Raw genomic sequence first — 23,697 nt, forward strand, 5'->3', positions numbered from 1 at the left:
CAACATTTTTGGCATTAACGACCAGTCGCATGGAAGACAATTTTCCATAGACCAGGGTGGAGGGGTTAGGGTTTAGCGGGGTGGAGAGGTGGTAGTGAGGAGCTCAGGTTGTGATGAGCAGCTGGTTTCCTAACAGGCCAGAGACATGGACCATGCCACAGCCCCTGGGTTGGGGACTGCAGTTCTAAACAACACGATGTCAGTGCTATTTATGCAAGATTATTTCACATTTCAAATAGCAGACCCAGTTTCAAGAAATGGCCTTGACCCATAGATTTAGCAAAAATCTGTTTAAAATAATTATCTTACAGAGGCTTTTAATCTTTTAGTGACCTTACCAGTCAGTGTTTCTGATTGTGTCACGTAAGAGGGGCATCTACCATATCTCAGTAAAGCAAGACAGAGAAAAACAATGCAAGGACATATGAGGAGCAGGAGAAATCAGAGGTGAGGAAATTTTGCTGATGGGAGAAGAATGGCAGATGAACAGAAATTAGCACACAGACACGCATGTTCACACACTCAAATTCTTCCTTCCATTTCCATTTTGAACGCCAACGTGCCAGCCAAGCACAGATTCTCTAACCACATATAAGATCCACTTTTTCCAAATTATTGAAACCCAAATAGGCATAAGAGTGACTCGGTATCTGATAAAATTGCAGTGATCCAAAGCATAGAGATAGACCCATGGCTGGGTTTGCCAACAGGCAGACTCATCCAGCCACGCTGAAGGCAAGAGTGGATGGTCAGGGAGGGCTGTCCTGACTGGAACAGGACAAGTTTAGCTTCCATAAATGGATCTAGGATTCTGAAATCAGGAAATATAAAAAGAAGTGGCCTAAGTTCATTAAGACTGCCATAAAAAAAAAAATACCATAGACTGGGGGCAAATAAACAACAGCTATTTATTTCTTACAGTTCTAGAGACTGGGAGTTTGAGATCAGGGTTCCAGTGTGGACAGATTCTGGTGAGAGACCTCTTTGGCATCACAGATTGGTGACTTCTTATCTCCTCATATGTAGGAAGACAGCAAGAGACCTCCCTGGGGTCTCTTTCACAAGGGCACTAATTCCATTCCTGAGGGCTCCATCCTTTTGAGCAAATTCCCTCCCCAAACCCCACCCACTAACAGCATCACACTGGGGGGCAGGGTTGGAACATGCACATCTTGAGGGGACATAAACATTGAGCCCATTGCAGCTATTTCCATTTCACCATACAATTAACTTCCGTTAACAAATTTTATTTTTTTTTTAATTTTAATTACTCATATGGGTGGAAGGTTAGACTCTTTTTGTCTTTCAGAACTGAGACTTCAATGGAAGTCTGGAGAGGCTTGTTGGAAAATGAGCGCATAGTTTCAATAACGGTTGAAGTCATAGTCTATAAGTTTCTTGGTATAACGCCAGCTTTCACAAAGGCCTGGAAGAAGTCATATTCAAGAAGTGAATAAATTGTTCTCTTATATTTCTTATCTGTGTGTGTGTGTGTGTGTGTGTGTGTGTAATTTAGCATGTCCCTAAGAAGGGAAGAAAATTAAACATCTTTAATTACCTTCTACCTTTAACTACCCTCAAGGTAAAGTATCAGCCTCTCTTCTGCTTCATAATCCTCGAAAGCAATAAAAAGACACGACCCTGGGTCCAGTCCTGATGCATGTCTCCTTGGCCCCCATGTTCTCACCAAAGCCATGGTTCCTTCTGTAAATGAGGGAAGTGGTCTGCTAAAGCCTTGCACCCATGTAACCATTCCCAGTAATATCCTATTGTATAAGAAAAGTTCTCAGGGAAGGGTGATGCTTACCTTAAAAATGTAAATCTCAGCTCCTATGGTTTCTGGGTAGAAAAGATCTGCTCTTCAAGGGAGATTAGGTGGTAGAATTACCGATGCATAAATGCTACTTAGTAAATATTTATTGAATTAAATGGGCAGGTGCGGTCACCTATTTCTAAAGCTGCTCCTTTGCCTAAATTCAGTAATGACTGGTATAAATGGACTGTTCTTACATAATTACACAATAAAATACAATGAAAGCTGAACATGTAAGGACTGAGATGACATGGCAAGTGTGTCACGAAGCCTTGAGCTTTCACTATCTGGAATCAAATAAACCAGTGTCTGAACCCACAAACAACTGTAAAATTGAGAGCACAAAAAAGCAGCAAAACACAGCTGTCTGGGCATGGCCAGAGCCCCACTCCGCAAGTTATGTAACAGCTGTTGTGTAATTGCGCATTTAACTCAAAACACATTTTTAAAAGAGCAAAGAATGATTCTCTAAAAAGAAAGGAATTGAGAAAAAGAAAGAGAAATGTTGAAGGAACACAGAGGTTTCTCCCTGGTCCTCAAGCGCAAGGTGAGGGGAGTCAAGGACGCTGGGGGTGGTATTGCCTTAGCATTTTAGGGGGTTGGCCCATGCTCCAAATTTGGCCTGCCTCTTTTTTTTTTTTTTTTTTTTTTGAGACAGTCTCACTATGTTGCCCGGGCTAGAGTGCCATGGCATAAGCCTAGCTCACAGCAACCTCAAACTCCTGGGCTCAAGCAATCCTTCTGCCTCAGCCTCTTGAGTAGCTGGGATTACAGGCATGCACCACCACGCCCGGCTAATTTTTTCTATTTTTGGTAGAGACGGGGTCTCGCTCTTACTCAGGCTGGTCTCAAACTCCTGAGCTCAAATGATCTGTCCGCCTCGGCCTCCCAGAGTACTAGGATTACAGGAGTGAGCCACCATGCCCAGCCCTGGCCTGCCTCTTGTTTTTATAAATGAATTTTCTTTGGAAAACACCTACACCCATTAATTTAACTGTTGCCTATAGTTTTTTCTAAGTGGAGTTCAGTAAATTACAACAAAATCCACCTGGCTCAGGAAGGTAAAAATATTTATTGTCTATTCCTTTGCAGAAAAAGTTTGCCAACCCCTGTCTTAGGTGAATAAAAAGTTGTGCTTAAGTGCTTGTCAGGATGGCTATGCACTTACAGAAGCAGTTGATTCTTGAACCCATTCAGGAATCCTCTTGTGGAGAACAGGGCAGGGAGAGTCAACAGGAATAAGAGTCCAGGTTTTGGAGTCAGACTGGCCTGGAGTGAATTTCTGGCCTTGCACTAACAAGATCTGTGACCATAGGCAAGCCAATCACCCTCTCTATGTCTATGAAATATATAATGAAAGTAAAGAGAGAGAAACTAAGGCTTCTGCACCTGATTTGGACACACGATCCAACAATTCTTAGTTTCTCTATCTAGGGGAGCTGGCCATTTTCACTGGAACAAAATTGTTGTTAGTTCTTAATAATCAGAGCATCCAAAGTATTCTATCTTGTTCCTACTGTAACTTTTGCTAGGGCTACATTACAATGAAGTATTGTACTTCAAATGAAAGTAGTACAATTAAAAATTGTCTAGTTTGAATGTTCCCAGCTTGAAACATTAATTTAAGAATTTGAACTATTTGGGAGTCCTGCTTCAATTTATTCTTTGTACAACTGCCTATAGTGATAAGTACAGATAACTTCCAAAATCAAAGGTTATTTTCATTTTGAATGAGTCTTAACGTGATATCGCCCTATTGTAATTGAGGTGACTGTGTATGACAGTAAACTCTGAGTTCCCTAAAAGTCCTGCTGACTTCTCTGTTCACATATAGAAAATAAAAATAATTTAGGGCTTCTGAAATCACAGTAGGTCTACTTACCTAGCACTCAAAATACTCTTGATACGGTATTTTAAAGCTAACCCAGGTTAGAGCCTAGATAGAGACAGCCTTTCTTTCCCAAACAGCACTCTGACTTTTCTGGAGGATGGACTGTTTTCCTGACAGCCTTGTCCTGAAGACACCTGGCCAGGGTTCTCTCCTCATCAGCTTCTACTGAGAACAAGTGCCCTTTGAGACTTTTTCAATCCTCAAATTCTCTTAAGTCCTTCAGAGAACAGAAAGTTACATAGTAGCATACAAAGCATGAAAAGTCAAAAATATAATAACTGGACTTAGTGGCCAGAGCAGCTGCGCTGCACACTCTCATCACAGGTTTCGGCTTTGTAAATTAATTCATCTGCAAATAGTGCAGTGTCTCCAGATGCAACTTAAACGCTGGAGAGCTGGTTTCTTAAGGATTTAAGTTTAAAGTCAAAGGCTTCCTGCTCTAGGTGTTACAGATAAGTAGTGTCGTTTTCTTTTTTTGCTCTGAGTTTGTTCATCCAATCATATCCCACTATGCAAATAAAGTTTAGCCCTTGCAGATAAAAAGGAACAAATAAAGCCAAGTGCTCTATCAGAACCAAATTGTCTGTCACCTGTATTCCAGGAGCTGAACCAGAAATGTCGTCCTCAGGCATGCCAGACTTACCTGTTCCACTCACCAATTTGAAGATTCAATATACTAAGGTAAGTACAATTTGTATTTGCTGCTTTGACTCGGGGTTTGTAAAAACTACATTCATTTAAAGCATGAAAGGTCAGTTTAAGTAAACTTGTGTAAAGTGTACTTTGCGAATGTAAAAATAAAAATAAAAGGCTTGCAAAATACAGGTCTGGGTTTAGTGTTCTGATCAAATAGTGAACTTTAAATCACATCAGACAGTCTTTCATAAATTTATTTCTTAAAAGATTTGCAAGTGAAAGGAATTCTCTTCTGTGTGAATGGTTCTTGTTCCAGGAATCAGTGGACTTTACTAAGCAGTTCTATTAACTTCAGTATGATCGGCACAAATGATAAGAGAAGCAGATACTCACTGGAAAAACTTACTCGAAAGAGCCAGACAAGTGGCAATTATAGAAAACACAAAAGGAGAAACACAGCATACTGAAATAGAATCACTTTTCCATATGCTTAATAAATGAGTGTTTACACAAGAGGACTTAAGTCTGATAATTAGATGCAAAAGCTCCTGTTTCAAAAACCTTCAAGTGGATGTGCATTATTTTGCATATTTGGGGAAAGAAAGCATGCTTATTTATTTCTTGGGCCAAGTTTGTTGCCACTGGGACAGATGTGTAATTGTTAACTGATAAATATTTAGAGAAATGAGAGCAGGAGCCAGGTCCAGGCTTCACAATCTGCAGCTAGGGAGAAAGAGGACGTGAATTCTGCTTGAGTCATTCTGAGACTATCTCTGAACTCTGCCTGTTTCATACTGTTCCCGTCTAAATGCCTGCTTCCCTGTCAGAGCCCAGAACTGTGAAACAGACAAAATAAACAAGCAAAACACAGTCTAACCAATTTTATCACTTACAATGATCTTTATGGTGTGATTTAGAAAGTAAAGTCAGAAATTAACTATTGCAACAACTCAGGGGAAAGCCATTTTGCTTTCCGAATTATACATCAATGAAAAACAAAGAGCCTTATAATTTACTGACAAAGTAAAAAGTTCCTAGTCTTTCATATTTATTTCCTTATATCTAACCATGAATGGTTTTGCAATCCTAAATCTGTTGCATTTTCATACACGCATGAGGAAGTTGTTCAGCTCATTGGCTCTTTTCCTTAGGAAAGTGTCAGCAGAGATCAGATTGTTCCTTTAACACGGTTGACCAGCAGCTATGAAGTGTATTGAGGTATTATTTCCACAAGATTTTATTGAAGGGGAAAATGTTTTCCATATAATTTCATTATAAATGGGAACATGAAAAATGTGGTGAATCCATACCCTCATACAATTTGCATTTGGCAAAGGTACGCCCAAAAGATCTCAAGACTCCAGTCTCCCTCACTTTCTTATTCCAGGTTTATCATTCATGAGAAATTTCAATTCAAAGTAGGTACATTTGAAAATACATTTCCTGAAGCTCAAAATTGCTGGCAGTGCTTAGAGTATCCCATTACTATTGTTAAAAGGAATGTATTTTTATGACACTACCTGGGAAGATATTTTGGGAGTCTGGATGTCCCTCTCCCCCAACCCCTTTGGTTTTGCAGCAGTTTGCAAGTCTTCCTTGTATTTCAAGGAAGCTCTAATGTGAAATAATATTTCTGAATTAAGCTTCACTTAGTAATGATTAATTAAGCATGTAAGTAACAGTACTAGACAAATGAGATGGCCCTCAAAATCTAACATATAACCAAAGATCCAGTGGTCCCTTAACACAGAGATGATTTTAAGATTGAATCCCCCTTTTCTCTTCAAAGTCCTTGCACAAGAACACCCTCTAGGGAAAGTGACTGAACTACGTAAGTGTACAGAAGAAAGCAAGATTCAAAGAGCAAGTTCTGTTTAAGAACTTCACTGGGTAAAAAATACCCAATGCAAGTCAGTAAATTTTGATTTCTCATGCATCTTCTATATAAATTGGTTCTGCTTAAATAGCATTTTTTTGTTTGATTTATTGGTTACAACATTTTCACACTTGGTAGGACACCAGTTATGTATGTAATTAAATCTAAATGGATGAGCTTTTTCAAATGCCTTTGCTGTGTGTGTGTGTGTGTGTGTGTGTGTGTGTGTGTGTGTGTGTGTTTCTCCCACTGAAGAATTGTATTGGATTTTCACTTGTAAGAGGAGTTAGAAAAATGATGGTTATTAAGTACATTTCCTGGTTGCAAACCAAGGAAGCAAGGATTTTACAATGTCTGAGAAATTACCTTTTGTGACCAGACCCTAAACTCCTGTATTCTTTCTTTCTTCCTAAAATTCTTCTCTATTATTGCTAGCAGTCTATCGGTCATTTGGGGCAAGGCAAAGGGAAGATACCAGCAGGGTTGAGTAACAAAAAATTATTACAACTGTGGTAGAAAAGCTACATACTCTTAAGCCTGAGGCTGCCTTTCACTCAAACAAAAGAATTCATTGATGCATATCTTCCTATGACTTATTTTCTAGTATAGTCTGATTATTTCTTTGTTGGAGTAGATTAAAGAGAGATCAGAGTTTAAGAGATACTTTCTAAAATGATACAAAAGCTTTTGGAATTTAAAGCCTCAGACATTGTTATAAATTCACATGAACTCGGGTTCCCATCCCTACCCTCCTATTCTCCTTTCCAATTCTAAGTGAATCCCACGTCTGCCAACCTATCCGCTTTATTGAGCCTTTAAATGAAGAGCTGCTTTAAAGTTATGTGATTCTTGGGCCAACTGCATTACTCTCTGTGCCTCGGTTTCCTTGTGTATACAATGGGGATTACAAAGACACCCATTTCCTGTGGTAGATGAAAGCATTACATGAATTTAATGCATATAAAGCACTTGAAATAGTGCCTGGCACATGGGAAGTGATTGATTAATGTTAGTGATCCTAGTCCTATTTATTTTTCTGAATACTTTCCAGTTTTTCCAGACTTTTTTTTTCTTTTACCCGACCTTTCCTAGACCTGTTTCCCACAAGTGTTGCTCTCATCTCATTTTCCTCCCTGGGTTTTCCTGTCTCTCCGTCTTGTACAGTCATGTCCCACCTGACAAAGGTTGCACTGGAGCAAGTTCTGAGGGTTTATGCAGGATTTCAGGGATCAAGAATTTTCTCTTGCAGGATTTGGTAACTTTGTTTTCCATGCTCCCTTCACAATGCTGTGATTTAACCTTAAGAAAAAAAAAAAAGACATAGAAAATTCAAGAAAACAAGCTTTCTCAGACAAGACTTAAACCCCCAAATGTTTAACTTAATTAATAAGCTAACTCATTAAACAATTATTTGCTCACTCTAGACAAGATCTTCATCAGCTAATGACATTTTATACGCACAAACACACACACAGGAAATAATCATACCTCAAATTCATTGTGTTTACTCTCCCAGTGTAAGTTCTTTACGATGACTTTATTCAATCCTCACAATAACCCTAGGAGCGGAGTTATTGTTCCTTTTTTACGGACCAGGGAGCTCAGGAACAAAGTGGCTAATGACTTACCTAAAGTTATACAGCTAGTAAGTGACAAAGCTAGACATTGTTGGCAGTCTGAGCCATCACACTAACAAGTGACTTGTCTAAGGCCATTGCCACTACTTTGGGACATCTAGTTGCCGGAATCCTGTTTTGTCCTCCTTTATTGTGACTTTCATGTGTCCAGTCCTGACTATTGGAGGAGTTTCCCATGGGCTGCTCAGCTGCTGCTCAGCTGTTCCTAGGCCAGCAGGAGACAGTTTGCAGGCGATTTAGAAAAAGAGAACAATAGGGAAGATTGGAAGGAAACAGGTTTTCTGCTTTGATTAAAAATGTGGGGTTCGGGCTGGGAGAGGCTGTGAGGCAGAGAAGACTTAAAAACAGGTATGAAGTTTCTATGTGAACTACTTTTCTTCAACTCTGATGGAGCAACTTTTGGTCAGAATGGGAGATTGCTTTCCTGGATTCCTGGTTTGCTTAACCCTTCTGGGTAAAACATATATATTTTTTAATTTTTAATTATTATGGGCACATAATAGTTGTAGAATCTTTATAGGGCACATGTGAAGTTTTGACATAGGCATACAATGTGAATTAATCAAATCAGGGTCATTGGGGTATTAAAGATACATTTTTTCACAGAAAAGAGTTATGAATCATTGAATTACTAGATGCTGGGTACAATTAGAAGTGGTTTTCTTTTTCTTTTTTTCTTTTTTTTCTTCATCATTATCTCTTTTTAAATGCTTACAACAAACCATTTCAGGCCACATGCATTTCCAAATACCCCACCCCACCCTTCACTCATTTCTCCCTTTTTCTTTTGCTTTCTCCCATTTTCCCCTTTCCTGGATTAAACAAATCATTGAATGACTGCTCTGTGCTAGGTCTTGTGATATAAGAAGGGTGATATGATTCTTGTTTCATGGAGCTTATATCCCTGGAAGGTGTGTGCAGTACTGTGGGAAGAAAACAAGCAAGTAAGAGAGCACTTTCATCAGACAGCAGGATAAATGCTTAAAGGAAGAAAACTGAAAGCAGAGAGAGTATGAGGGGAAGAGCTTACTTTTGATGAGGCAGTTAGGGTGGGTCCCTTAAAAAAAGGAACATTAAAGGTAAGTCTGAGGGATGCAGAGAATGAGGTGGCCAGGTAGAGTGGGGAAAAACAAAGATCCAGAGGTGCCAAGCCCTTGTGGACAAGAGCTTATTATGTTCAAAGAAATGTCCAAAGACTAATCTGGCCGGAGTAAAATGAGTTGGGAGAGAATGGATGAGATGAGACCATTGGTTGCAGGATTTTATTTGAAGGAAAGCACTGGAGGAGTGCTTAAAACAGGCCCCGACTTATGTTCAAGCAAAGTTGACTGTGCCGCAGCACGGCTTTCATTTGGGAAATCTTTTAACTCCCTTCTGACTGAAGCAATATTTTGTTTGCTTTGGGCTTGGAAGCAGTCAAACAAATGGCTGGATGGCTTGAAGATGCAGTGGTTTAACTAGATAAACCTGGCTTCAATTTCAGCTTTCGTATACATTTTTTTTTAATGACATAACCTTGACCATGCTTCTAATCTCCTTGAACTTCAGTTCCTCCACCTGTGAACTGGGAACAATAATGACCCCCTTGGAAAATGGCTATGAGAATTAAGTGAGGTAATGGTGGAAAGTGCTGGGCACTCGTTAAACCACTTGGTCCCTTTTCTCTTTAACTCTCCTTCCCAAGATGACTCAGGATTCTAAAATTATTCAGTTTCCAATGTAAGTGGCAATTTATATTTGTATTGCTTATCACAGTTAAAAATTAATTTCATATATTTTTTCTCACTTGAGGCTCATAACTACTGGGAAGGAGCTAGAAAAGATGTTGCCAGAGATTCATTTTAAAGCTGAGGAACCTGAGCTCGGAGAGCGTAATTGACGTGTTCAACGTCACGTAGCTCTTAAGGTGCAAAAACTAGATTCTGCATTTTTTCATTTCAAGATCTGATATTTTTCCATGTAATACTTTTCCTCTAAAAACTAAAAACAGTGGTATTCATATCTCACTCAAGGAAACCTAATCAACAAAAAATTTAAAGTAAATAACACATAGCCTAAGAAAAGATGGTACTGTCCCCATTTCCAAGTTGTCTCTAACAACTGTCTTCACATCTATTACTGCATTGGTATCATTCATTCCTTACTCCTGTTGAGGGAATAGACCTGGGCCGAGGTCTGAGGTTCTGCACTGCTATCAATCAGTCTTTCAGGGTTTGCTGATGCTACCCAAAATGTAATCTGTTGATCAGCACCAACGTCTAAAATCTTGGGTCAGCCACATGACTTTACATGCAGCAACAACCTTCCGGATATCCTGGAATTCTGGGTTCCTACTTCTCCTGGACACTTGCTCACACCCAGCCAGCCCAGAGCCACTTACTTTCCCCTTCAGAAAGTGCCAGAGCCCAGCAGGAACCAGATCATGGCCATAAACCAGTACCATAATGGAACCAACCATTTGAATTTTACTCCTGGGAGATAATCATTAATTCAGAATGCAACATCTTTACTCATCTCTGGGGACTGCTGTCTTGGCAAATTGTTTTGTCTCCGGCACCTGCCTAAGAAAAATCTAATCAATAAAACATTTAAAGCAAGGCATACATGTCCTAAGAGAAGGTATTATCCCCATTTATTAAGGACTCTCACTACTACAAGTTTTCACATGATTTTCTTAACTTGGACATTTCCTATCGAATTTGTCACTATGTACTTGACAGAATCAAAGATCTGGATAAGAAACACCCTTCCGTATAAAAAACAGCTTATTTGAAGAGCAACCCAAAGTTAAGATAACACCTCTGAAATGGCATGGATAGTCCATGGGATAGTATAATACACATGAGCAGGAAAGAAACCTCATGGAACACACAAATGTTGATAAAATGGAGATACAAGTGTCTCAAAACAGCAGTTATCTGGTTTGGGATGGTGGTGGTGGGTTGGGTTAAGTTATCATGATGCTATGATAATTATGGCCAGGGGATAAGTTACACATTTACTAAACGTAAGTGGCAATGTAGAGCCATGTTCAAAAGAATTTGAGGAAGTATTGCTTCATAATTAAACACTTAATTAAAATCTAAGAAACCAGAAAAGTAAATATTTGAATAAACCTGGTATCATGCCACTGATATATTTTCAGTGTGTTTGTGGATGTATGTATCAAAAGTCTTCACAAACTTAGAAGCATGGGATGTAAAGTGTTGCTAATACTTGGTTTTCTAATACTATAATATTGCTACTTGATTTATTACAATTTTGGAATTGCTAATAGAAATTTGTTCACTACGAATTTGCACAAATAATCACATCCTCAAAATTTTGCCTAAACTGCTCCCTCCTCTGGTCCCATTATGTATTTCCACTGCTGTCCTAATACTTTTTTAGAAGTGAAAGAATTATAAATAACAAACAACTGAATTATGCTCTATATTTGGCATTTTCTTTAGAAGAAAGAGGACTTACATGCAAGCAATTATATTATTGGGTCTTGCAACTGTCAAATACATGCAGACCTATCTAGTGCTTCTACATCTTAACTTTTTGATAGAAGATATGTATGATATACAGAAGTTGTTGACAAGTATTTTTATCATCTGTAGGTCATAGTATCAGTCTGGTTCAAGACAAATGCTGTGGCATCTTTTTCTTTTTTTCCTCTTACTGAACTGAAAAGGCCAAAGGGGTTTTTCAAACAACAAGAAAAAAAGAGCATATACTCATGTTACTATGTCAGACCCTAATATAAAACAGAAATGAAATGAAAATTTTATTTCTCCTATTTTTGTTTTGGTCAGTCTCTCATTTTGTTTTCATTCCTTTGACTGCAGCTAAAAAATTTTCCTCCCATCTGTTATTTCCCCCTTCATTTCCTTTTACATTTTTCAACTTTGAGTCTCAACATTTTGCCTTGCTGCCTCAGGGTTTGGTTCAAAGATAGTTGCCGGAGATCCAGCCTTAATTCTTTTAGATGTTTAACACCCCACCTGACTTTTGTTCGGTCTCCATCCATAGTTATTCATCCCCTGTCTTGTTATTTCTCCACCCATTCTCCATGGCCTGTGGTACTTTTTTAGGTTCCTAAGACTGAGAAAAGGTTCACACACAACACACATCACTCCCTGCACGTTGACTCTATGCATCGCTCCCCATGCTGTGAGTCAGGCTCTCAGATTAAAAAATCTCAGGTTTGGAGGGAGTCGAGGGCTCTCTCCTGTAGCCAACAGACTTCAAAATTTCATATCAACAGATAAAGCTATTAGGTCTTTATTTGGCTTGTTATTCAAATCCAGCTTGATCCAAGCCAGGCATACTTTGAGGAAAGTGCTTACTTATTTAGATTTGTAGCATTATACCAAGTGCCTTAAGACATAACAGTTTTTACTCTGGAAAGGCAATTGTTTTTTTTTTCAAAATTATGGCTTATTCTTGGAAACAAAACTGCATGCAGGAAACAGTCACTAATTTATCAAAGGTAATATGATACATCTCTTAAAACCTGACATATCTAAAATTGAAAGAATAAAAATCAATGTTTAAGTTGCCTCAACATTCCCATTGATTCCTCATATAAAAAGCACTTCAAGTCCAAGAGTATGCATGCATAGGCAGCTATAATTTCCAATAAGTATTGAGAACCTAAATTTGATATCTACTATACATATATATTATTCAAAAGTATCCTGAGTCCAAAATTCATAATTAAAATATAGTTAATATAATGGTTAAATAGGACCCAAGAATATTTTACTTTTATATATATATATCATTGCTTTATCCCTACACTTGATAAAGGCACACAACAAATGGAAAATGAGGTTGTTGTCATGATAGAATATTTCAACAGGCCTAAAAGAAATTTTATAATTATTATAAGATACATTCGTTAGCCTAGACTTTCTCCACAAAACCATTAAATATACCTACAGGAAGAGTGAGTATACAAAAACATTTGGTCACATAGCTAGAAGGCAATGCCAAATGTAAAGCTAATAAAGTTAAGACAGAAAAAAAATATATATAATTAAGGTAGTTCCTACCAATAAATTCTCCATAGCTAAAGAGAAGAAAAGTATGGTGCAATACCTGGTCTACCATATAGATCATCACAAGATCTATGCTCAGTTCTTTCTTTTTGATGCTGAAATGCCTGTTTGTAGGAGAATATATACAATTCATAATTTGCAAACTGTATTATTACATCACTGTACTCTAAAACCTTGACTCCATGATTGGATTATTACAGTAGTCTCTGGGCCAATCTCCTGGACTTTGGTTGCTCTATTTCAAGTCAACTTTGGGTACTTTAAAATCAATATTCATAACACATTCATTTGATGCAGTCGTTCCCTTATATCCAGATAGAATACAAACTTTCACTCTGAGGATCAAGCTCCACCACAAATGCACTTTATTTTTATCATCAGACGTTATCTATAACTTGTTTTTGCTGGAACTCTCTGTTTTGTTAGGAGCTGATCTCTTTACTGTGTTACAGAGCTTCCCAAGGTTGTTCCTCCTTTGCTCATTGTTTTTCTTTCCACCAATCCAATTCCATCCTTCAAGGATGCTCTCTTCCAGCCTGTGTCCCTCTCTACCATTTAATGACTAAACTACTGCTTTGGCCACTTTACTCCCCTACCTTTAATTCTTTACTGGTTGATCTTGGTATAAATACACTCTCCTCTGAGATTACAGAGCCCTGGAAAGCAGTGATCACACTAACTCGTCTCACATTTTCCCACAGTAGTATGTCTCAAGTCTTTACTCATTGTTTCACAAACACTTTTCTGATGAAACGGTGACTAGCCAGGGTTATATAAACGTAAGCACAAGTTGAAACAAAGGTTGGGTCTACCATGTGCTCTTACATTAAATGTTAAAACTGAATAATACTGAGCAGTTGCTTGGTAATTTGGAATCTGCTACAGCTGATCTCTTCTGTTGCCTGCAGGCTGCCAGATAAACCTGTGTTTTGACTTTAGGTTGATGCTCATTTACAAAACATTCACTGACTTTTATCTGAGGGGGGAGTTTTATGTACAGTTTAGATATAAGATTCTGATGATGAAACTAGAGGGTACATACATACCGTAACAAGTGAGTCTTTCACCAAAAGAGATTACGTAGAGTGAAATAAGCTCTAATCTATTGAGACTGTATTGAGAACTTGAAACCATAAATTAACACAGACCTAAAGATAAGAGACTCAGGCAAGAGCTGGAAAGTTTCAGCACAGGCCTAACACAATGTAATCAATTCTGCATGTTGTTTTTAGTTTATTTATTTATTTTTTTTAGTGAAATCATACTGTAGAAGGGTGGAATTCTGGGTATATCCGTGGAAGGGTGGAATCATACTGTAGAAGGGTGGAATTCTGGGTATATCTCTGACAGAATGATACTGTGTTCTCTTAACTTAGAGATACAAAGTCTGAAGAGGTAATACAACCTTCAGGGCAGAGAGAAGGTAGAACTAACAAGTGATAGTAAAATGGATGCAAGTTTTGAAAGGCTGATAAAAAATCTGGGGCAAGTACTGCAATGTCTTTAGTTTTTCATTTAGAATTTCATGCACTGAGATATAGATATCTAACATTAACACAAAGCAGAACATAATATGGAATTTAATAGTAGGGTACTAACATGTTGTATTGGATAACAACAACAACAAAAAAGGTTAAATCCAGTTGGAGCAACTGGTGAAATCTTCATGAGGAGATGATATATCAAGCTGGAGTTTGAAGTGTAAGTAGAAGAAAAAAATAGTGCAACTCCTGTGCGAAGGACAGCATGAGTAAAGGTGTGGAGCGAAGAAGGGTGTGTTGTTTGAGTCAGTAGATTGAGTCTGAAATAAAGGGTAAACTGAGGGAATAGTAAGACAAAAGGTTGGAATAGCATATTGGGGCAAAGTCACTAACCTCCTTGAGTGCTATGCTGAGGAGTTTGACAATGGAGAATCGCCAGTGTTCTAAGGAGGGGTGGGGTGCAGACAAAATCTAAACTAGGTTGGCTGAAGAAGATTATGACAACAAGGTGAAAATTAAATCTTAATTAGGCACCTAATCTAATTAGGTAGGTGGCAGGGAGAACAGGGAAAGGTTTTTTATAATAGTGTAGAAGAAATTGAGACAAAAGGGACCGTGTGAGTGAGAGAAAGAGAGAGAGATAGAGACAGACAGAGAGAGAGAGAGAGAATGAGGATTGCATGAGCAAACTTTAGAATTTTAGTTTGGGGTGGGAGCAGCATAAAGCTAGAGATGACAGTGAGCTGAGTTTGGGACAAATTGATTAAGGTCTTTCCCAGTCATCCCCTGAGAAGAAAAATAATAAGCAGTAGGGGCTAAGGATGGATAAAAGAAAATACTCTTTAAGAGTAACTATGGGAGTCTGTGAAATGTGTTTCTGATTGCTAAAGTGCTGGTTCACTCTAAGAGACATTAAAATCAGCACTTAAATCTGATTTTATGTTTCTTGCAATTTTGAACTAAGAAGCCAATGTTTTTCTCAAGGAGTAACATGATTAATTTTATGACCTTCATCTGTATTCAATTATCGTATCAGAGAAAAGGATTTTCTTGATACTTCCATCTTTTTCATACCCCCATATATGTATCTTTGCACTTCCTGCCTCTTCATCTGAACTGCTTCAGACTCCATCCCCCTTCCTTTATGCATGCCCATGTCTCTTTCATGTCAATTCCAGCCTATACTACAATTCTTTTGAACTCCTCCAAATATTTAGGATGCTGCTGCTTTGTTATATGGATAATTGTTTTTGTCTGAACAGGGAAACAAGGAGGCTTCTTCTCCTCCCCATTTTATAGCAAATCACAGGTATCACAGTGTACCCATGTGCAGGATGCTAAGGGTCATAGCTATGGGTAGCCAATAGATTCTAGGTTACTTGACTCAATTGTACCTAAGAACTGTTTACTGAGGTTAAAGTCACTTGCGGGCTGGAATTGTGTTGGATACTGAGGATAAACCAGAAAACTAAACAAACACAGTCCTTGACCTTATGGAGCCTACAGCCTAGGAAGGAAGGCAGACATGTAAAAATGACTATTTAAAAAGGGACAAACTTCACTGTAGATGCATAGGAGACCATGGAAATATTTTGGTTTACATAATCTTGTAAATCACAGAAAATAGAATTCATTAATAATACTTAAGCATTTAGGAATACATAGTAATATATTTTATTAATTTGACAGAATATTAAGCCACATCATTGACAATACATGATAGAATATCTAAGTGAGTGAACACTCATAGGTTGATTTCAACACTCATAAACACTCATAGTGTTTATGTCAAATATACACGATATAAATAACTGATCTAGCAATGTATAATCTTGATAACAATGGAAAACTTTTAATAACTAAGTAATTTGCATTTATCATAGCAACTTATTAAAAACTGGAGAGAGTATTTCAATACATTTACCCTCAGGGTTGAGCTATCAATGATTTATCTTTAAATATCAAGTAAAGAGGAGTGTCAGAATTAAAGTATATATTATAAACCCAGTGCATATGTCACTCTTCTTTTAAAACTACATGTATCAGCTACCCTTGATTCCAAATTAAATAAATTAATTCATCGCATCATAAATGCAACAAAACATATAATATAATATCCAATACCATAGTTATGATTACATATTATGTATGTATTTTGTACTTATTTTTGTACTTTAAATAATGAATAAGAAAAAGTGGAATACACAAGAAATAAAGGGATGAGAGACAAATACTAGCTTTTGTCAGAAACAGAACATAGGTTTATTTATCACAAAAGGGGTATTTCTTAACTTGGCTTTGTAAATACTTTACTGAAAAGTGAAGAAGATATCAAAGCTGGCTCTTTTAATGAAATGCAAATTCAGTGATATAAAAGTTGAAACTGAGACTTTTTAAATGACATACTGATGCTTTACAGTACACATGGAACAAAATTGCATTATTACTAGAGTTCTCTCTTTTCTTAGGTGCATGTCTTAGGTATCACTAAGAAATCTAGTACCTGATGTCATTTGAGGACAAATAAATTATCAGGAAATCTTTTGAAAAAGAGAATGGAACTCCTATGCTTTTAAAGAGCCAGTGAAATTATGTCATTATTTTTTTCCGAGAAAACTTCTTTTAAAATCATTTATTTAAGCAAAATTATTTTACTAGCTTTAAAACAGTACAATAAAGGATTAGAAAGTAGTCACTCATGATTCCAAATCATCAGTAACCCAAAATGAAGATGTTGAGAAATTGAAGTGGAAAATGGAAGCGATGTTTTACAAATATCAACCCCTGTAAAGCCTCCACTCTTGCCTCTAATGCATGGCCATTTCAGGTAAAAGCATTCTTTCCTAGATTGTTTTCTCCAGTGTGTATTTTCTAGGGTTGAAATGAGTACATATCTTCGTGAAATTTAAAAGCACTGTGTACTTTATTTTAGCGTGCATGCACACGTGAGCACACCAAATGTCTTAAACAGCCCCAAAATTTTGAGGGGTGAAGGGATATGCATCATTTAGGCATTGTGTAATGCTTTAATTTAAGTTTATAAAAATTTTCAAATTTGGCAGCATATTCAAATATCTTTTTACCTACTTCCTCTCCATCCCCACAGATCTTCATAAACAATGAATGGCATGATTCAGTGAGTGGCAAGAAATTTCCTGTCTTTAATCCTGCAACTGAGGAGGTCATCTGCCATGTAGAAGAAGGAGATAAGGTGAGTTTTTAAACACTAGTTCCATTTTTATGCCAGGTTTCCTGGTTTTTTGCCATTCTGAACTCACAAACCCCATTGCAAATTCAAAATGATATGTTGTGAAAACATGGCTTCTGGGGCAGTCCGGGGAAATTTTCTAAGTTGCCCTTGGTACATAAAATCACTCAGTAGTCATGTCACAATGACAATGAGTCTGTGCTTCTGGGTGTTTTGGTGAGGTTTTCATACTATTTTTTCTTGCTTGATTTTCAATTGAAATAGTGTCTAGATTTATTATATAGGCTGCCTAAGAAGGGATTAATTATAGGTTTGAAAAAGAAGAAAAATCTTTTATTCACATAACATTGTTCGTTCTAAGTTGCTAGTGAAACTAAAATGTTAATGTAGAACTTATAGAACAACACATTACCAAGTTATTTTATTAAAAATCATTGAATTAATATTAATCAATACCTTTCAAATGGAACTTTAAAATGACTTAAATTGAATAACAAAAGTATTATTACTCTCCAGCTAATAATAGTAACAACAGAAACCAACTTTTATTTAGTGATAAATGTTTTCAAATTCTCAATGTTGTTTTAATACTTGGCAGCAACCCTATAGAGAAGGTACCATTTTTAGTGGTTTTTACAAATAATGATGAAATGACGGAATCAAAAGGCTAAGTTATTTACTCAAGGTCACATTGCTAATAAGTAATGAAATGAACATTGAAATGTTCTCCTGATTCTCTTGCCTGTGACCAGCAAGGCTACAGCTTTACCTTGTGATTATTGTGAAGATAAGCTTGGGTAATATTAAACAACCTAGGGGATAAAGAGAGTAAAAGCCTTCAGAATTTTTATCTGAACACATACCTTAAAAAGTCTGTGTGTTGCTAAGTGTCTAATCTGAAATAATTTTTCTGTTCTTTAGTTGTCCAGATATTACCAAGTTTTAAATCTCTGTTACATGAGATAGAGAGGTATACCATTTTGCTGCGGGAAAAGACTTCTGGGAGATGATGGCAGCAAAACCCAAGGATAATAGCATCCGGGACACTGCATTTCGATTGACTTGCAGCACATGCATCGCTCCAGGATCTGGCCTTTGGTTACCTTAGCCCCAGTCAGGGAGATCACAAACCTCAAGGTCCTGAGCCACCCAGACACACCTATTCCAAGAAGACAACAGACACTAGCGGGCCCTTTTGGATTTGGGGTAGCCCTGAATTCAGGTTGCAGTATTATCAGAACAAGTGAGGCCCATTCCTTTAGGGGCAGGAGTGCAGAGTTTAGCTGCAGGGGTCAACAATTTGAGCAGGAGAAACAAAGCAGGGTGCAGGTACATATCACCTGCTTTCTGATTTCCTTTTCTGTGTATATACTAAAGAGTTTCTCAGTGCAAACATTTTTCCTTCTGCTTCTCACTGTCTCTGGGCGAAAGTCAGCACACAAAGGTCCTTTATAATATTACTCAATCCTTGTTCATGGCCCCTGCCCTAGGCCACCCCATCAACCTAAGAGCTTCACTTTTTCCTTTCACAGTGTCTATCTCCAAACATGGCTTGCTGGCCAGTCATTGCCTGTGTGCATATCCACAGCCCAGTCCTCAGGAGCTAGTTCAAGTGGCCACCTGTAGCAAGAGCACTGAGATTCCACATTTGTACTAACCCTGTTTGGACTTCTGTTCCTTTTTGTGTAAGATGAGGAGATTGGAAATACTTAGGGGAGTTAAATAAAAGACACAAAGCTCTTCAATGGTGCCAGGCACATAATAAATTCTCAGTCTCTACAGGGTTTTATACTTCTTGAAAGCCTTCTCTTACCTTCCCAGGTAGAACTGCCCTCCTCTGTGCCATTATGGAGCATCGTATTTGCCTGTTTTATAACTCTTGTGTGTTATACAGCTTTTGGTGAATGTGTCCAAGACAATATGCTTCTTATAGAGATCAACAGTATATCTCACATTTATGTCCTTGGTTTCTGGTATACTATAGGTGATGCAGCAATGAAATACTGTCTTCCGTCAAACTTTGAATTGGCATATAACCCCACATACCTCCCCTGGAGAATCTAACCTGATTATTGATGAAGGCAGTGATTCTCAAAATTAAGCCTGAATCAGAAAATCCTGGAAGGCTTGCAAAATGCAGATCGCTGAGTCTCCCCCCCCCGCCCCCGAGTTTGTCTCAATAATTCCAGAGTGGGGCCTGAGAATTTGCATTTCTGACAAATTTTCAGGTGATGCTGATATTGTTGGTTGATATTGATTGATGTTGGTTGATGTTGATATTGCAGGTGGGGGAGTGCATTTTCAGAACCACTGAACTAAAGTGTTGGACTGTAAGTTGTATCTCTTCTCAAGTATTAGCGTTTAATAGGAGGCATGGATTTTAGCAGGTAAGAAAGTTAATGATTGGAAGCTGTGCTGTGGCAGTCACTGTGTACCTCTCTGAAATGTCGCAAGACTAAATTTGGGTGAGAAATACTGACCATCCCTGATATGGTTTGTAGGAGATCTGGAAGCCTGTGTCCTATGACCCATTCTCAGAAATAGGGGAAAAATTTATTCTTCATATTTCAACAAAAAGGAATGAATACCTCTTACCAGAGACTTCAACACTCCTTTACCTCAAATGTCTCTTTATTTGCTTGAGTGGCTCTAGCAAGCCAGGAGAGTGGGGGAAAACAATGCAGGGCAAGGTGAGGACAGAGTGAGCCTGTGACAGTTGCCTACCTGCTCTCTCCATACATATAAATGCCACTCAGGAGGGAGACGGCAGATCTGTTTGCAGTCTGCAATTAGCAAATGGAAAAATATTTTTGATGTTTTAACTCTGGAGCCTTGAACATTTAGCTTTGCCATAAGGATTAGTTTTATCAGTAAAACAAATCTCTGCTCCTAAAGTTCTAGTTGAAACCTTGTCAGGTAGTCTGAGGACTTTTCTTGGCACAGTTTAGTTAGCAGGATTTACCTTCTTCCTAACGTGTACTAGGGAAAGCCGATGCTCATACTAGAAGCCTTAGAAATCTTTGCCATTGATGTGCCCGGTGCTTATTGACAATCACTACTGCTCGGACAAGCAATCAGGGACAGTCAGTAACATCCAGCAAAGTTTCACACCAGGTCATGATGCTGATTGAGGTATCTGGACATATGATCACTGAAACTCAACTGTTTACGTTACAAACTGTTCATGGTGAGCTGCTGTTTGCTTAAAAACTAGCACTTGCCTATTCTTTTAGGAATTATACAAAAACTTTGGTTTTTAAATAATTATTGCTGTTCTCACAATTTTGCTGGCAAACATATAGTAAACTCCAATAACATTAATAAAAGGTACAAATCAAGTAAATTACAGTCACAGGAAACCCGATACTCTGGAACTCTTTAGATAATGAGCCAAGAGGTTTTAGGGATTTAATTTAGAAGTAGAAAGGCGCTCACAATGGGCTATATACCTCCTTTCAATTGTATTATAAAGAAAGGAGGAGGGGCCAGAACAAATGGGGGTTACAAAGCAAAGAACAGATGTGGGTGGGAACTGTTTTCTTTTCACTTCAGTGGCTCTTTTAGGCTATATTGACTAATCCTGAAAACTGCTTTTAATACTAAAGCATGACCTAACAAATAATTGGTGAGGATAAAAGTAAATGTCCATTAAAGTAAGTGCCTGTGACAGGTGTAAAAGTAGAACTGGTCTGATGAGTATTTTCTGCATCTCTGAATGAATTTGGTGTAGAGATGCACCATGTGGATTTATTGAAGAGTTCAGTTCTTCCTTAACTTTGCTTAGCAGCCTTTTTATATCTGAGCAACATTTGAACTGTCTTCATGCATTCAGCTGTGGCCCTTTCCTATTAAAGGAACGTTCTAAATGCCATAAGCAAAAGTGGTATTAATGGTGGCAAATCCTAGTTTATGTACCAAATTGTTTTCTGGTTAATTCAAAAATTATATCTCTGAAAATGTCAGTCCTAGAATAAAAATACAAGAAATGCTAGTCTTGGAATTAAAAAAGAAAACAACCCTGATGCCAAAGGAATTAAAAAAGAAAATAACCCTGATGCCTAATAGCTTTTAATAGTGTAAACATTTTGTTATAACATGAAATCCATTTAAAAATGATTTGTTATATAAATTTCAATATAAATAAATTGATCATATAAGACACACACATATAAAATCAGTGTTACATAGGAGTTTGTAAATAGGTAACCAAATTATTATTTATTAACTGCATATTTTAGACCCTGAATAGTAAGAAATATTATAGCTTATAATACAGATATCAGTTAATATTCATTGCAAAGGATTTCATTATTAGAGCAGCTTTGCAAAGCTACAAGAACTAGATTTTGGAGTCAGATATGGGATCAAATTTTGGTTCTACTGCCTGCTGGATTTCATGTATGGCTTTTCTTTACATGGGGCTGTAAAGAACTTACCTTGTGCCTAGAGCTTAGTAGGCTATTAAATTAATAGCTATCAACAAGCTGGATTAGTCTGGTGAGGGTTTAGGTAGATTGATACTTGACCTGGGTATTAAACAATATGTAAGATTTTGAAAGTAAAGTGGTGTACTGGTAAAACATTCTATTCAAAGAGAGTTACAGGAGCAAATGTAAGAAGGAGTTGGGTCAGCTAGAGTAGAACAAATGTGAACACTAAGTTTGTGTGGGTGAGGTGAAGCCCAACAATGTTGGGCCTTGAGAACCAGGCAGAGGAGTTTGGCCTTCAGACTGTAGATAAAAGGGACCAATTATAAAGATTTGAAAGAGGAAGTGATAAGACAAAAGTACTTGAAGGTTAGCCTGGTTGCAATAGGCAAGACAGGTCAAGGAGAAAAGAGAATGAACTTGGGAAGGCCATTGACAATATGAAATAAGAAGGACCTAAATAGAGCAGGACAGTGAAAATGGAAAGGAGGATTAGAAGATGCTAGAGTTATTGTTAAAGGTTGGTTGTTTTAACTGTTAGTACCACACTAACAATTGCCACAACCTAATCAACACTGAGCATAATTTCTGTCACAAAGAAAATGTGTTTCAAATGTCACCTTATTTAATCTTAAACACAACCCTGTGAGGTAATTGTGTCCCTATTTTAAAGATAAGAAAACTGAACCTTAGAGAAGTCCTGCCACAACATAAGTTCATCAGAATATTTTTCATAGTTTATAATAATGTATTGGGGTGATGATTTGGTTGTATGTCTCTCCCATTTGATCGGATATTCCTAAAGGGCATTCTCCTTACTTCATTGTTCTATCATTAGCAGCCTGATGTTAGGAATACTACAGAGTGACATGTTTATCACATCTTTAGATAGATGGATGTGTAGACAAATGGCTCAAAGCTTACATGGCTAATAAGGAGAAATCAGAATTAAAATCTGGATTGTTTTGTTCCCAAACTACATGTTAACTACCATTATTCTATTTCTGCTCCTGTAAGATAAATATAAGATATAAGAAAAGGAAGGGCATGATCCAAAGGACATAAGCACAAGAATGTCTTTATTTATAGCAACATTCTCTAGGGATGTGTTTTCCATATGGCAGAGTTACTTGTCTTGAAGCCAGTTTCTCCATATCCCTTTGGGAGGCCAGGATGCCTAGAATATCCCATATTTGGCTAAGGCCGATGGCAGGACACTGAGCAGAAGATCCAAATGAAAGCTGTGTCACACAGATCTGTTTAAACACAGAGCAGCATATATTTTATAGGCCATGGTATCCACAGATCATACTGGCAATTCAGTTTCTTCTGGCTTGTTTTTTTAAATTATTTTTTTTAAACATTGCTCTCTGAATTTAGCTTGGAAGAAGTTACAACCTATGGCATGAAACAATGTCCAAATATAAGCAATCAATGTGATTAACTGAATGCCCCAAATATGCAATGTATATATATTTCTCAGGAAACGAAAGCAATAAATGCATGTATTTTATTGTATATACTCATCATTCTCTCAAAAGTTTTACAGTGAGGTATACCAGTGTGTGAGGTATTATAAGAAAAGAATCTTTGTTTTGTAGTCAGTAAATATCATCAATTAATCATAAGAGATTACAGTTCTAAAACATCCTTCTTACTCCAGATCTTCTTACTTTGTTG

The 23,697-nt window shown here is 37.5% G+C and overlaps 1 protein-coding gene across 1 annotated transcript in view; it reads left to right on the forward strand.

Annotated features, from left to right (window-relative positions):
* Positions 1–4,305: 4,305 nt before the first annotated feature.
* LOC105874770 (aldehyde dehydrogenase 1A1) overlaps positions 4,306–23,697 on the forward strand; it is a 52,749-nt gene continuing 33,357 nt past the window's right edge. Inside the window, exons 1-2 of the mRNA XM_076008629.1 lie at positions 4,306–4,385; positions 17,489–17,593. Of these exons, the coding sequence (XP_075864744.1) occupies positions 4,320–4,385; positions 17,489–17,593 (171 nt within the window). The 5' untranslated portion in view covers positions 4,306–4,319. The remainder of the gene's footprint in view (positions 4,386–17,488; positions 17,594–23,697) is intronic.

The sequence above is a fragment of the Microcebus murinus genome, chromosome 12 (genome assembly GCF_040939455.1).
Source record: "Microcebus murinus isolate Inina chromosome 12, M.murinus_Inina_mat1.0, whole genome shotgun sequence".
NCBI lineage: Eukaryota > Metazoa > Chordata > Mammalia > Primates > Cheirogaleidae > Microcebus > Microcebus murinus.